Here is a 16,132-nt window from a genome sequence, read left to right as displayed (position 1 = left end):
ATTACTTGGCTTATTGCTCCTAGCAAGAATGTGTAAGAGCTGACTTCTTTGCTTGCTGTTCCTCTGCTGAGGAAACAAATTTCAGTGTATTTCCTCAGTGACATATTAATTTCCACAGAATTCATAGGACTGCAATGACTTTCTCCGAATTAGATTTGAACCAGCCAAAAGGGCATGGAATGACAGACAGATGGACAGATAATGTAAATCTTGTTCAGAATGTCAAAATCAAGTTAAATGCATCTTTGACACTACAAAGATCTCGACTCTGTTCTATTAATACTGTTGAGTTGTTAAAAAAATACTCTATTTTAATAGCGGCATAGTTGCTGTACAGATATTGCCAGGTGGCCAGAGAGTTTTTACACTTCTATTCAGAGGTGGTAAAGAGCCCAGAAGTGATGCCAGGCAGTCCTTGCAGGTTTTGCTCTGTCTGCCCTGCACTCAGACAGCCTGAGGCTGAGATGGGATCCGGGGATCGGTGTCAGACACAAGCAGGTTACACTTACTTTCAAGATACACGTCAGAAATACTTGTTGGATACTTATTTTCTGAACGCTGTTAGAAACAGCGAAGGTTGGCGAGGGAAGGAAGGAGCCTCATTGGCACGGCATGGTCAGGATTTGCCCCCTACAGGGTCCCACTTGGCAGTCTGGTATTACCTAAATTTCCTGTCAAGGCAAGTAAAAACGCTGGTAGTGGGAAATTTACGAAAAGTTCTTAAAATGATGGCGGGAACCTTTGGGTCTCTTATCAAAAGAAGAAATACAACTTTCCCCCTCCGGTGACCGCTTATCCCAGCCGCCCGGTTGGTCACTACCCGCCCCCCGCTACCGGGACCTCTTCTCTTTCTCTTCCTCCTCCTCCTCCGCCCCAACCCTTCCCACCCCCTGTGCTGCCGTCCCTCACCGAGAGCCACGGAAGGAAAAAACCATGAGGAAAACCGCCTGGAGCGCGGCCGGGGCGGTGTGCGTGAGGCGGGCGGGGGTTGGGCCGCTTCCCGCCCAGGGAGAGCCCAATGCGCCGGCTCCCGCCCAGCGTCCCCGGGCCGCCGTCCTCCGTCTCGGCCGCCGCCGCCGCTGCCACATGGTGAGGGGCCGCGGGGTAGCGGCAGGGAGTGGGGGGCCTGCACAGGGCTGGGGGCGGCGGGGAGCGGAGGGGAGGAGGAAGGGAGGGAGGGGGCAATGTCAGCCCCGGCGGCAGAGCGGGCATTGGGGCCGGGGCGGGCACACGCTCGCTCCGCTGTTGTCGCTTTTGCTTCTCGAACCAGGGAGGCGAGAGGAAGGCCGGCCCGGGGCCTGGCGGTCGGTCGCCGTGTTTTGGGCTTGGTTCCTGCGGGCCTAGTCGGCCGGTAAGAACCTGGAGCGCCGGATTCCCTCTCTAACCCCCGGTTCTTGCTCCTCAGCGGGGGTCGCGGCGGGGCTGTCGTCCGGCTCACCTCGGCCTTGCGGGCCGCGGCTGCAGGCCGGGTCTCGCTGCCTCTGGCAGGCCCGCTCCACATGCCGGCCCTCTGCCTGGCATCGTGGCGGGCGGCTGCCCTCCCCATGGGCGGCCGGGTGTCCCAAGGCCGGTCAGGGCGGTGGAGTGGTCCCAGGGCGGTGTTTGTGCCCCCGGGGATCCTTGGCAGAGGGGATAGGACGGGTCAAGTGGCGGGGAGGGACAAGCCGGCGGAGAGCTGAAGGGAGTTGCAACCTGCCACACCAACTTGGGTTATCTTATTTTTTTTTTTTTTAAAGCACGGTGTGGTGAATTGTTTAACCCCCCGTGTTCACCAAGCTTCTAAAATCATGTCGGAAAAAAAGCAAGTAGTGCAGTCTGCTTGAAGCCTGGGTAGAAGGCTTTAAACCTTTCTATATCCTTATGCTTCTACTCTCATGCAGCCCTTGGCTGTGAGGGGTGAGACTCAGGAGGGGTGGGCCTCAGAGACCTGAGAGCTGGAGGCATAGCCCAGTAATACAGAAGAATCAGAACCGGGACTCTGACTGTGGGTCAGACTGTGTTGTGGCTGCTTATTGCGGGCGTAGGGCCAATACAGACTCGCTCCACCGGTTCAAAATACGTCGACGTGTTGGTCATTAGGTGTTTTCTGCCCTGCTGCATCTGGCTTAAACATCTAAAACCAATGCAAAGTGCCTTATGGTCTGCTCTGATTTCTCGTCTTGGGTCAAGTTTGTCTTGCCCGGTGATCCACGGGGGCACTGATCCACTGGGAGCAACAGCCTGCTCCGTACAGCTGCAGATTCTGCTGTTCTGTGAGAGATCTGCACTCGTGGCTCTTTATACCACTAAGCAGTTCCCTGTTGCTTGTGAAGATGCTGGGACAGGTATCAGTGCCTTATTTCAGCCTAACAAAGCTATTTTCCTTCGGTGCCTTTTACAGCCAAAGGAGAAAGATGTCGATTAGCCCCAAGAGCAGTTTGGCTGTAGCCTGCCACAGGAGTTGGTTTCTCACTGATTACAGAACTTGCTCAGCTAGGTGAGCCATAGTGCATACTCTTTGTCACTGCAATATTGGGGCCAATGTGTCTGTTAAGCAGCAGTGTTTCAGGTCATCTTAGTGAGAAAGCTGTTGTAAGTCTCCATATCTTAGCATCTGTATCCTAGTTTATTTTATTTACATTGAGAAAAAATAAAACCCAACCAAAAAACCCCCCAATTTCTTGGCCTTACAACCCTTAAAAACAAGGCATCTGTGCTGGAAGTTCTTTGTCTGGTGGCAGTAGTTGTCTAAAGTGAAGCAAGTGAGTTAAAGTCAAGCAGGAGTGTTATGTTGCATTTCCATAGGCAAGCAGGACTCTTCAGGTTTCTTGTGGATTTTTTCAAGCACATTTGAATGGAGAACACTAGGCAGTTTAACAGAAGTTCATGAGCATTACGTTTCATGTGTATTAACAGCATGCACTGAAGTTAGTGTGAGTTACCATACACAGGAAGAAGAATCTTACTTTCTGATTGCAACTGTGTGACTGCTTTCTATGCACCACCACCAAGGAAGTGGAGGTTTTGCATTAATGTCAGAGTTAAATTCACACTTTTACCATTGGGCATAGGATGCCTTAAGATTCTTTTACCTGTTACAATTATTTGGTTTAAGCAGTGAAATAAGATAGTATATGCTGGTAGGACATTCAAAAGCTGAAAGAGGAAGTGATCTGTTTTTGAAAAATTTTGTTTGCTTTACATACCTGTTTGTTTGGTAAAGCAAAGGTCAAACCAGTGTGACTCCTCAGGTTCTTTTACTGTATTGCAAAGAATGCAAGAGTATGTGGACTAATCCTTTATGGAAGAAAAAGTGGAATAATTTCAAGAACACAGGGTGAGCAAACTGGATAAAGAATTTTTCTGTCTCTTGGGTAGTAAGAATCATAGACGATTTTCAAAAAACTTGCAGCTATTCAAGTTAATGGTATTCTTATTCATTTACTTCACAATTACAATTTCAGTTTGGGGCCAGTATCCAGAAAACATAAGTATTAAAAAAGGAGATTTATATGTGTGTATATATATATATGTATATATAAAATTTTTGTCACTACCTAATACATTGATAGGGATGCTACAGTGTGCTTTGGATTGGTCATCTTTTTTATTAACACAGCTGACTGAAAATTACTCTCCATCTGGGTTTGATCACTTCTGGTTATTTCTGTCACTTAAATATAATTGAATTTTCGGGCATGAATTTTGAACGTTAAATTGCAATTATTTTACTTAGAAGATGACCTCTGACAGGCCTGTAGCATCAGCATTTGAAAATACAAGATTCTTTAATTTATTTCTTTGACAAAGTATCTTGTACAGTGTATGTGTTATGGGACAGTTAATTACAAATGGTTTTATCTAAGTATTTTAATTACTGATTTGAAGATACGGTATTCTCTAGGACTTTTTGGTCAAACTTGAATTTCTTTTAGAGAATCAGTTGTGTCAGAGAATCAATCTCAGAGAACTTGAGATTTTTTTGTGCTTGGCATTTGGTAGATGTCTGCAGCAATAGCTGCCCAAGCTTCTAGTGAATTGATGGTCCTGTACAGAAATCTGTGTGGTGTCTGAATGGCTCCCCCTGAAGGAGGTCTCAGACCTTCTGAAGGTTTGTGTACGTGCTGACTGCAGTTCAGATCCCAAGCACAGTGTCAAAATTATCTTCTCAAAAATCTGATGTTGAGAGCAGTGTTTTTTACTTGTCTGAGGAGAGTGAACGATAGGCAGGACTGTGTAGGATCCAGAAGTGGGCTGACAGGAACCTCAGAAATACAGCAAAAGCAACAAGAAAGCCCAGAGTCTGGAATGGAATAGTCTGAGGATTAGAATAGGCTGTGGGAAGACTTGAAGGAGAGCAGCCATGCAGAAGAAGATCTGTGTCTTGTGGTGGATCACATGCTGAATTCAAGTCTGAGTCTGCTGTTGCAGTGAAGGACAAACCTCTTTGAGGGCTGTGTTAGTAAATGCAGCTGAGGGACAGCAGGTTGAGGGAGTGACTCTTCCCTTCTGTTCTGGCACCCGTCAGACTAGCAGGGTGGTTGGAGGGCTGCAGCACATGGTATAGAAGGAGCAACAGAGAGGTGGAGGAGGCCTTAAGAGAAGGTGAAGTAACAGGAGATCTACTGCTGTGGGTGGGAACGTACAGAGCCAGGCACATCTTGGGTGTGCATGAGAGTGAGATGAGAGGCAATGGACATAAACTGATTGAGCTATAAGGAAGTTTTTTTTTGTTGGTTTTTTTTTTAACATGGAAAATGATCAAATACTGAAGGAAGCATCTAGTGAGTGTGTGGATCATCCATTTGTGGAGGTGCTGGGACTTGAATGGATAAAGACCTGTGCCACCACATCTAATTCATCTTGTGCTGGATGGCATATGAAAAGCCCTTTCAGCCTAAACTGACCTGATATGTCCTGTTTGATCAGACATTGGAATGGGCTGCCCCGGGAAGTAGTAGATTCTCCATGCCTGGAGATATTTAAGAAGAGACTGAATGTGGCACTCAGTGCCATGGTCTGGTAACTGCAGAGGTAGTGGATCAAGGATTGGACTTGATGATCTCTGAGGTCCCTTCCAACCCAGCCAATTCTATGATTCTGTGATATTCTGTGATTGATCAAAAAAGCAGGCATTGTAGCTTTGTGAATTAATAGTTAAAATTATACTTAGGAAGACACAAGCCCAATAAAGCATGCAAGAAAACCTTAGGTTTCCTTGAGATTGCACCTGGAATGAACATATGGTCATGACAAAACCTCGTAATGTTAATTTTATTTACCATATTATATAAACTTTTTTTAAAATGTAAGACCTTGCATTTGACTGTTTGAGAGAACATTAAGCAGGAGACCTGATGAGAATGTAGGGAGTTTTCATATTTCTCTCTTAGTTTCTTGCACTTGCTCTGCAGTGAATTTCAGGTAGCAGTACCTTAAAGAGACTCACAGTTGGATGCTGTTGTGAAAGCTATTTTACTGTCTGGGAATTTTTAAGAAGAAAATTACTATCCAGAGCCCTACATGCAGCTGAATCTTTGAATTCAAAAGTGTTGCTTACTCAGATTGCCTCCTCAAGACATACAGCTGTTAGTTGCATTGACTCTAATTTCACAGTGGTCCAGTTTATAGGTAATCTAACCTGCTAGTTTTTACTCTTATCAATCTCTAGATGTTATTAAAGATTAAAGACAAAATTATAATGGATTTATCTTAGTATCTGTGTGGTTTTTTCTGAGCATGAGCTGTGGGTTTCCTAGAGTTTATGTTGCATGATGAGTTTGAATGATTTGTGTCATCACTTCTTCAGGATGATTCAGTATAAAAAAAAAATGGCCTCGCTACTAAGTATCTTGAAAGAATCAGTTTTTAATTAATTCTAGCTCATAAACTCCTGGATTTGAATATAAACTGTCAGGAAATGAAATATGTGTTCAAAGAGGAAGTACTGCAGTTTGGATGCTTCTTATCTTTCGCTCATGGCAAAAAAAATCTGTTCCAGGCTCAAAATGGACTTCAGTTCTGAGATACAAGTGGCTTTTTCAAAAGAGAGACTGAAGGCACCAAGGTATAATAGATGAACCAATATTTTCTATCATCTTGCATTTAAGCTACCATTTTTAGAATGGTGGAAAGACTAAACCAACAGAAAAGGGTTAAAGTTCTATTTACATCCCCCAGAATTCAAGACCACCCCTTACATGTTTATATGAAGGTTTGGCAGTGGACTATGACTACTAAATGCCTTGGGATTTGTAAGACTGCTTGATAATATGGGAATATAGGTTAAAAAAAAATCTTCCTATTACATTATGCTATGCTTCCTATGCGCCAGCAGAATTGTGTTGGTTTAGTTGTTTAAAATTAGATTGGTTACTGGAAGAGGAAAACCACAGAAACCCTTCTGATGGAGCTGCTGTTTTAGTACAGGTACTTCTGTATAAGCAAGCCAGCGCATGTCTTTTACTGACACATGGCAAAGCCTTTTTATACTTGTATGCAATTCAACTTAATATTCTTGTTTAAAAGGGAGTTTAGAGAAAGATCTCATTAAAACCCCCTCTGTTTATGCTGGATTAAAGCTATAAAATTGTCTCACAATAATTTTTTCTTGCCCCTTGTGTGTATTCGGCATCTTTCTTTATTCATGTGCTCTGCAGATGAATGTTAGTATGCACAGTTCTATGTACCTACCATCTAGGGAACTGAAAATGCAAAATTATGTTCTCTCCATATGCAGGAAACAGAATTCAGGCTGCTTATGTACCTACCAGTCCTGCAAATATTTCAGCAACCTGTTTAAACTCCTTGTTAGGTGATGACCTGTAGTTTTCAGCAGGGGATGAATGCAATTGGGGTGCAAATCTTTATTCAGGAGCCCTTAATCTTTCTTGGAGATAGGTTTCCAAAATTAGTTTTATTTTGGTGTCTTTTCAGGACATGTTTTACAATATTTAAGGTGATTGAGAATGTAATTTGGCAAAACTCGAGCTCTGATCAATTGAAGCATCTGACTGGAAGTTTTACTTAAAAGGCTTTTATCTATCATTATGCTGTAAAGCATGTTTGAATCTGCCTTAATTATTTAGCTATTTTTTTGATAGTGGTTTTATCTATGCTAAATGATCCCCAAAGCCTGCGAATAAGTGGAATACACTTAAATGCAAATAAAGTGTCCAGATTTTAAGTAGTTAATACCTCTCAAATGTGGTTTTGGAATGGATACAATTATTGGAAGGACTGGTTTACCTTATTTTGCTTTCTTATTAAAAAATTATGCTAAATTTCTCTGGTTTTATAAGCCTGTAATTCTTTGGTTTTTAGGAGTTTCTACCTTGGTGAAGGCATACTGGGCAAGTATTGACTGTGCAAGCTGTTCTTAAGATGTCTGAAGATGACGAAAAAGTTAAGCTCCGTCGAATTGAACCTGCCATTCAGAAATTCATTAAAGTGGCAATTCCAACAGATTTGGAGAGGTTAAGAAAACACCAAATAAATATCGAGAAGGTTAGTTTTCCATTTTTACAAATATGGTTCTTTTTGCAACCTAGAAGCAGTCATGCTGGAAGATTTTTTTGAGATTTCAATGGAAAGTTGATTGTTAAATTCTTTAATTCAAATGTGGTTAAAAGTGAAACTTCTGTGTTGTCTGGTCATTTGCTGTGTACAAAGACTTTTGTTAGTCAATATACAGTGTTAGCTAGAGTTAGCTAGTGACTATACAGAGTGAGAAACAGTACAAGTTTGTGTTAAAAAGTTGATGTAAGGGAAGCAGCCTAATACTTTCTTTTTAGTCTCAGTGGTTTGCTGCCAACTAATCTGAATAGCTTACTGCTTATACCTGGCTTTTTCTGTATATATATTTTTAACTGAGGTGAGATAAATGGGTAGATTGCAATTTTGATACAGTTCTTTTTCTATTTACTTAAATAATTCAATGTGTTCCTATGTTTCTTGTTGACATTAGTTTATACTTGACAGTGAAAATGAATATGCTTCCAAGAAAAATTAGTGTCAAGTTAAATTCTTCCATACACTGTGGCAAAGTCTGTACTGGTAAAATAAATATGCCCAGACAGTTGTCTGGCACGAAATGGCCTATGTCTATATTATTAAACCTTCATACTCAGCAAAACAGACTGGCTGCATCCACACTGCTAATTGGGAATAGCCTCTCTTATGTCTCTTCTTCTAAACTTTTCTTAGGAACTCTTTATGTGAGAGAGGTGTTTGGTGTGGCCAGGACGATGCCAAGGACAGTTCTGACCATTTAACAGCACAGATGTCCAGATTTCAGGCCTGAAACATTGTCAGTCTCTGTTTATTCGTATAGCTCTGACCTGTGGAAACAGAAATTGGTTTGTTGAGGAAAGTCATGAGAGTAATGGAAATATAGGTGACAGCACCAGGAAGAGAGTGACTCAGGAAACACACTTTTAGTCTTAATGCAACACTGCGATGGAGTTTTGGAAATAACTGATCAAATGCATTTGTTTAGAAACTATTGTACTTGCCACCACAGAAACATCAGTGACAGTGAGTGTCTGTAATTCTGCAAAGTTCATGTTTCTGCAAAATCATATATTGTATCAGTTTCACTTGGCTTACTCACAATAGTTAAAATCGAGTGTAAATCTGGATGATGCAGGACAACCAACTACATTTCTTAACACCTTGGGAAGGATTTAATAAATGGGAAGAAAATACAATGTAATTTTGATTTCCTGAAAGGTACAGTCTGAAGGATGTGTGTAATGTTACTGTTGAACCTGTTCTGTATTTGCTGCTGTCACTTGTTCACAACTTTACTGAAATTTTTATTGTAACTTTACTGAGTTGGTAGCCTTTTGTATCAAATTTTCCTTTTGTATCAAATTTTCCAAGCTGCCTTGTACAGCTTGGAGATGAAGAAGGTTAGAAAATAAATCCACGTATTTGTTTCTGAGAACATAGTCAGGAAATAGTGGTTGTTCAAGTGATTGTAATTTCTTTCAGTAAGAAATACTTAGTTTAAGCAACAGTGATTGACAGCTTAGTGATACTAATTTCTTTTCAGAGCAGTGATGTGTGTTATAACAGTAACTTCAGATTTTTTTGTGGGTTGTTTCTTGCCTGGACTGTACATTTTGTTGTGCCTCTAGAAATTTATTGCTGTATTTTGGGCAGGAGGTTCTGAAAAAAAAGTGGTTTGCAGGTAAGTAGTTACTGGTCTAACTCCACCAGCTGAAGATTGATGAAGATTTACACTGGGCACACTCCTGTGCTAGGAATTATCAGAGTATATTCTTGGAGTCAATTATTTGATTGGTCCTGAGTCTGAGAATGAAAACAGGGAGATAACTTTTCTTGTGTTCCAACAGTCTTATTCTTTTACTTTCCCTTGTGTGCAAGAGGAAACTCTTCCTGGCTCATGCAAATAAAGAATAAGGAATTTAGGGGGAAGCTTATGAAAAAGTACCCAAGACAGAAGGTGAAAGTGCCAAAATGGTGACTGACCATGGGACAGTAGTAAAAGTGGGGTAGAGCAAGACCTGGGGCTGCTGGGATTAGTGATGGCAGATAATAGTTTGACACTTTCCTGATAATAAATAAGAGTACATCAAGGATATAAACTGCAATATTCAAAAACTGGAAAGTACATTAGTATAATAATTGACCAAAGCAGTAACTTGTGAACGAGTTTACCTACTTTTTCCGCACAGCATGCTGTTTACTCTTTTTATTTAATATTTGTATTATTCATTACATTACCTAGGTGCCATCTGATTCAGCATTTTTTTACCTTGGAATCAGCCAGTTTGCAGCAGCCCTGTACTGTATCAGCTGGGAGCAGCTGGGAGCTGCTCTCTCCAGCTTCTCCCACAAAGAACAGTTAATGGGCTTGCTTTGCATTGTAGCCAGAGAACAGAAGAGTTTGAGATCAGCTTGCTCTTGGGTAAGATGGAGGAGCAAGGAACCTCAGCTGTTAAATTGCTTTGGAGAGGTGTACAGCTTCTAGGGGCCAGTGTTTATGTCTTTTAATATGCATGGCCTGTCCTGAGAAGTAGCTGTAGAGCTGACTAAGGGCAACTAGAAAAGAATAATGCAAAACAGGAGTGGATTCAGAGGTGCCTAAAGGAGAGCATCATAATAATAGCTTTTCCATGCAAGCTTTTCCCTTCAAATGGAGGTGGTCTTGGTGGCTAGGTTGTGCCCTTCTTTCTTCAGCCAGAATTTACAGCAACATGTGTTTGCCATAATCCACCAAGGTGGATTTCTAGGTTGCAGAGAGGTAGAAGGTTTTGTTGGTAGTTTGCTTCTGTTAAAACTATATTAAAAATTACATCTTCAGGACAGCGCTCTGGTTAACACCAACAGCACCAATGAGTGTGGAGCAGTGAGGCACTGCTTCAGGCTTGAGGAAGGCATCCAGAAATGAAGGGATGCAGCTAATAAATACACACAAAAGGGTGGGATAAAAGCTACAGCCTTATCTGAGAGGAACATACAGGTGGTTACTGGAAGAATATAATCTGATGGGAGAAGGAGGTTGACTTGCCAGCACAGAGTAGGAAGTGGCCAGCAGGGCATATTAGCAGTACACAAATGATTTTGTTGCACTCTGAAGGTAAAGGTAAGCTTTAGGTGTGTATAAGGTAGTAACTGGGGAGAGACAATGGGGGAATGGCTATAACTGTTACACTGTGTGATTATTTTTTTTAATGTATTTTTTTTAAGACTATTACTTTTTACAGCTAAATAGATTCTTTGCCAATTATTATTCATATATGTACAGATCCCCACATTTAGGATCTGTAAACACCCTAACAAGAAGCTTCAAAAGGCATTGGATGCTACAGTGGGAAACAGAAACATGATGGCTTATTGTCCTGTGTAGTGCTTAGCAGTGTGAGAGATGATCTTAGGAACTGCTGTGTTTTGCAGAACCTTGTCACTGAGGAGGAGTAGCCAGTTAGTGGTTGATCCTACTGAAAATCTTTATGTATTTAGACAAAGAATAATTATGCTATAACCTAGCCAGATGCTTCACCCATTCCCCAAAACCATGGTTAATCTATGTTCCACATAATTTAGCCATGTGTTTATCAACTGAAATCTTTACTGTCCAAGCAACTCGAGTCAAGCATTCCTGTTTTGCAGACAGATGGGAAATTGTTGTAGGATGGTTTTCTGTGTCCAGAAGAAATTGCAAGAAATATTAGCACTCAGGGTGAAATGAGTCTTTAGCTAAGTTGTGATTTAAAACTTTACTCATAGTATTGTTAAAGAAGCTCATGCTTAGGCAGAGTTTGATTATAGTTAGTACAAACCACAGTGTTTCTGTGTTGGCATTTATGACTGCACTGAAATACTATGAGACTATTGAGTTTCATTTTAAATTTTGAATGTAAAAATCTGATGCAATCTAGAAGTATCTGGTTAGGACAGTTCTTGAGATGTTCAGGTTGCTGGAAGCAATGTGAATAATTGGCTCAACATTATAATCTGCTCAGTCAACATAATGAAACATGCATACCAGAGATGTCCTTAAATAATGGTAAACATAGTTGTTAGCTACATTTCCTCTAGAACAACACTTTTTGGGAAGCAAGAAGTGGAAGAAGGATTTAGTAGAGATTTGTCTTTCTGATTTCAGAATATTATTAATTAATAAATTTCTTCATCTCTTGGCAGTGTAAATCCTGGCAGATTTGATATTTGGATTAATAATTAACAGAATTATTAGGACCAATTAACTATGGATTAAACCTTAAAATGAACAGTTGATAACTATACCAGAAGGTATTCAGCAGTACTGAAAGTTTCAAAACTTCTGTGTGTTGACAAAAAATATAATACATGCCAGATTCTTTAAAATGTCCACACTCAGTGTAACAGTCTTATAATTTGAAAATGGGGTGTGTTTTTTAAATACTTTTCTGGCTGTAAAAACTAGTAGCTATTTAAAAGTTTACTGTATTGGTAGATTTATGAGAAGGTGAGAATAAAAATATGGCAAATCTGAATTTGAAATCAGTCACTCTGTATAGGTTTAGATTATTGGAATATTAGCAATCGTTTGTTTGACATGCTTCCATAGTAATTTGAATTTTTATATCTTTTACCTGCATTTTAGCTGTAACGTATTACAGTAGTTAGGTGAGCTGTCAACATCAGCAGCTTAAACGGTTTTCTCTAAAATACCTTTTGGAGAATTAACTTTCAGCCATGTAAACCAAACATCCCTAGAGGTAAAAGGATAATTTTGTAGAATCTTGTCCTGTTTATCTTAGAGGCTACTTTTAAGAAAAAATCACTAATTATGTCAAATTGCTTAGAGCAGCAACATTATTTACTTATGATGAAGCCAATATCTCTAACCTCATTTCATGAATATTGATTTAAACCTTAGGTTCCAGAGATAGTCCAAACAATTAATCTACTAAATCACTGTTTGAAGAAACTATAAAATCAATATATAATGAAATTTGACCTTGAGTACACCTTTTCAGAGAAGTGGCTACCATAAATCCATCATCATAGCATTGCTTCTCAACTATCTGAGAGTCCAACTTTCCCTATGACAGTTTCTGAATGCTTAAAATTTACATTCTTAAGTAATCAATACTCTGTGGATTGGATGGCCTTTCACTCCAAAGGAGGGAATAAAATGTATGCTTATCCAAAAGACTTAGGATGTGCTGTTAGTCTCTGTTAGAGGAAAGCAATTGTTATGGTACTACAGGAAGGTGAAGATTTTGGCATGCTGCCCTGAACATTGTTGGTGATAGACAGCAATCCTTAATTCAAAAAAGTGCTAGAAGACATAGCACCCCTTACTTTGTTGATATAATTTTTAATTTAACTTCCTGTAATTGTGTCAGATGGAAAGGATGCTGTGTAAAGTATGCCCCACCTTTGACTGGGGACCGTTGCTATGGGGGGGAAGATGCATTAAGGTGACACAAAATGAGAAATTTAGGTACCTAAAGTCTTACTGTGTTCTTCATCGGTGTATACATTTGTATAGAACATTTATTGTAGAGTTTTGGAAATGTAGGTGAGCACTACCTGATACAAAAATGAATGCAGAGGACATTATGAAAAGCTTTGAGTTCTCTCCCTGTCCACTGGATATTTTCAAAGAGAAATGGAAGGGATCCAAAGTATAAGCACAAGGGTTTCTTTCTGAAAATAGTTCTCAGAAGAGGACAGAGAGGAAAATAGGAAAAATGTCTTTATGTCTTGTATTTCTCTTGCGGAATGCAAACTATTTGGCTATAGCACAATTATGTTTAAATACCACAGACTCAAGGGAATAGAGGGGTTTGGGTTGGAAGGGACCTTTAACAACTGTCTAGTCCAAGCCCCCTGCATGGGCAGGGACACCTCCCACCAGACCAGGCTGCTCAAGGCCCCATCCAACCTGGCCTTGAACACTTCCAGGGAGGGGGCAGCCACAGCTTCCCTGGGCAACCCATGCCAGTGCTCATCACCCTCATGGTGAAGAATTTCTTATGTCCAAATTAAACCTACCCTCTTTCAGTTTAAAAGTGTTTCCCCTTGTCCTGTCACTGCAGACCTTGGTAAAAAGTCTTTCTCTGTTGTTCTTCTGAGCCCTCTTTATATATTGAAAGTCTGCAATCAGGCCTCCATGGAGCCTTCTTTACTCCACAACCCCAGTTCTCTCATCCTTTCTTCATAGGGTAGGTGTCCCATCCTTTTGACCATGTTTTTGTCCCACCTCTGGACTTGCTTTCACAGGTTAGGATTCCATAGGTATTCTTACTTCATGGACTTTCCTTAGTTTTACATGTATTTCTTAATGATAAATACTGTCAATATAATTTCTTCACAACTTTTATTATTATCCTTGAGTCCCCTAGAGTGAACATTGCCCAGAAGTATAGCCTATTTTGTGTTGAGTAACAAAGAGAAGTCAACAAGGAAGAATTCTCTGATCACATGAGTGTCACTGCTTTGGGTACATTAATATGTGGATTCTTTGAGGTCATTACTAGCATAGTATGACTTTTGAATCAAAGTAATAAAATTTTAAATATATAAAGCAGATGAGTGTGCTGAGCATTACTAATAGAAGGAATGAAGAGAAATAAATGTTTCCTGAGGAATCATTCATGTTGTTCTTAACTGGAAAACACATTTTTTTGTTATTTGGTATGTGGACAATATGTTACAGTCAATGGAAACCAGAAAGATGATTTTTCCTCAGACTCCTTGTCTTCCCCCCTCAGAAATTCCTGTTTCACTACACTTTCAGGGGTGGTGGAACTGGAAAATCTACCGCTGATAATGATGTTTTTGGTGCGTTTTATTTTAAGTAACAATTGCAGCAATTTTAATGGCACAGTAACTTATGGAGAACTTGTTAGTTTCCTAGAAAAATCACTGTAATCACTGTAATTGATCACTAAACCTTTTCTCTTCCATAGCACTACAGAACCCTAACTTGAAATAACTTTCTTCTCTGAAAATGAAAAATAATTTCAGATTCTTTGTATTTTAGGAAAGCTGAGCAACTTGTGATCCTTATTACTGTGGCCTCTAAAATTATGAAAATAATTAAGGAAAGATTTAGGCTGTAGATAAAGTTTTTTATTGGTAACAGAGCATATTAAGAAATTGAGGAATTAAACTTTACTTAAAAATACCTCAGGAGTCATGGTAAAACATGTGTCGTAATAAAAAAAGATTTGTCTTTGATTTAAAGAACTAGAAAGAATGTACTAAAATTGTCTGGTACTGAGAATACATACTTTGATTGTTTCAGCCCATGTTCCAGAAATCAGAGCTTCTACCTCTATTATTTTACTACTTTTTTCATATGTCTCTGTATTATTTATGTCAACTGCCAATGGCAGAGATTGACTGACTTAGTAATGAAAATGCTTGTATGTGATGATAGTTCTTTTGCAGAGCTTGCTCTCTGGTGATGGAATAATTGTCTGGTCTCTGCCCAGTGGGAAGTGCTGTATGGAGAGTTTCCCACTGAAGTTAGTGGAGCCTCATACAGGTGCTAGATCTGCCCTAATGTTTCTTATACTGTGTTTGTAACTATATAGAAATAGTAATTGTAAATGTATACAGTACTGTTGTGTAATGAATGCTATTTTCTTTGTCAATAATATCAGATGCTTTGCAGTTCTAAATAACCAATACTGCTTATCACTTATTCTGTTCCTGTTTTCTCCTCCCACCTTTTGCTACACTGGCAGCCTCAGCAGTTTCAGGACACTGGGATATCTCTTTGTTGTTAAAAACTGATGCTGAAAACCTGGTTATCTGCAGTTCAGTAAAATACCTTGTATTTTTATATATATATATATATAGACATATATATATGTATTATTTATGAAATACATTGTCATGTATCTCTCCAGTTTTGTAGTGTAAATGCCTATGACTCAACTTCTTTACAGTCAATTTTGGAAAATTAAAGTGATTATTTACTAAAGGTTCCCTTTTTTTCTGCATGGCTGGTTGGTAAAAATAACAGTTATATGGAGTATTTTTCTTTCATTTTAGTATCAAAGATGCAGGCTCTGGGACAGATTGCATGAAGAGCACATCAATGCAGGACGAACAGTTCAGGTAAGGATATTAAAATTATATTTATGGACTTAAATTACATATGTAGTACTGGTTACCTTGGGCATGGGTCCTCACAGAGATGTATATTTGGCATATGGATTTGACAAGTACATGGTATTGCTTCACTTTGTTTAAAAGGCGGAGATTTCCTCCTAATTGTGTCCTATGAGACAAATGCAGTCAGAAATTATTCAGGATTCTTGAACAAGCAAAAGTTTTGGAGACTTTTTTGTTTTATTTTGTTTTTTTAAAAGCTGTCTTCTTACATTACTAGATTACAAGAACAGGAATTGCAATGAGGGATACTGTTAATTTTAAATCAGTGTTTCAGACCAAACACAGAACATTTGGACTATTAGTTTGTTGCTAGATGTGTAATATCACCGAAGGAGGAAATGGGAGACACATTTGTCAGCATGGCAACATCTCAAGTGGCTTCATGCATAGTCACCCTTAACACAGCATATCTGGAATCTTGCATCTGCTTCTAAAAAATTGCATGTCTTGATGAAAATGGTGCAAAACCTAGCGCCACACATCAGCCTTCACACTGCTAAATACC

General features: G+C 39.8%; 1 protein-coding gene across 3 annotated transcripts in view; it reads left to right on the top strand.

Annotated features, from left to right (window-relative positions):
- The first annotated feature begins 896 nt into the window (after positions 1–896).
- STX17 (syntaxin 17) overlaps positions 897–16,132 on the top strand; it is a 32,968-nt gene continuing 17,732 nt past the window's right edge. The window contains exons 1-4 of one of the 3 annotated variants that reach the window (XM_030446397.1): positions 897–1,089; positions 5,981–6,046; positions 7,303–7,485; positions 15,505–15,570. In XM_030446397.1, coding sequence (XP_030302257.1) covers positions 7,363–7,485; positions 15,505–15,570 — 189 coding nt within the window. In that variant the 5' untranslated portion in view covers positions 897–1,089; positions 5,981–6,046; positions 7,303–7,362. Of the gene's footprint in view, positions 1,090–1,274; positions 1,352–5,980; positions 6,047–7,302; positions 7,486–15,504; positions 15,571–16,132 lie in introns of those variants that run through there. The other 2 variants (XM_030446396.1, XM_030446399.1) reach the window with 2 other exon arrangements.

Source organism: Calypte anna, chromosome 2, assembly GCF_003957555.1.
Source record: "Calypte anna isolate BGI_N300 chromosome 2, bCalAnn1_v1.p, whole genome shotgun sequence".
Taxonomy (NCBI): domain Eukaryota; kingdom Metazoa; phylum Chordata; class Aves; order Apodiformes; family Trochilidae; genus Calypte; species Calypte anna.
The sequence above is the reverse complement of the archived record's forward strand: the minus strand, read 5'-3'. Positions and strand labels throughout refer to the sequence as shown.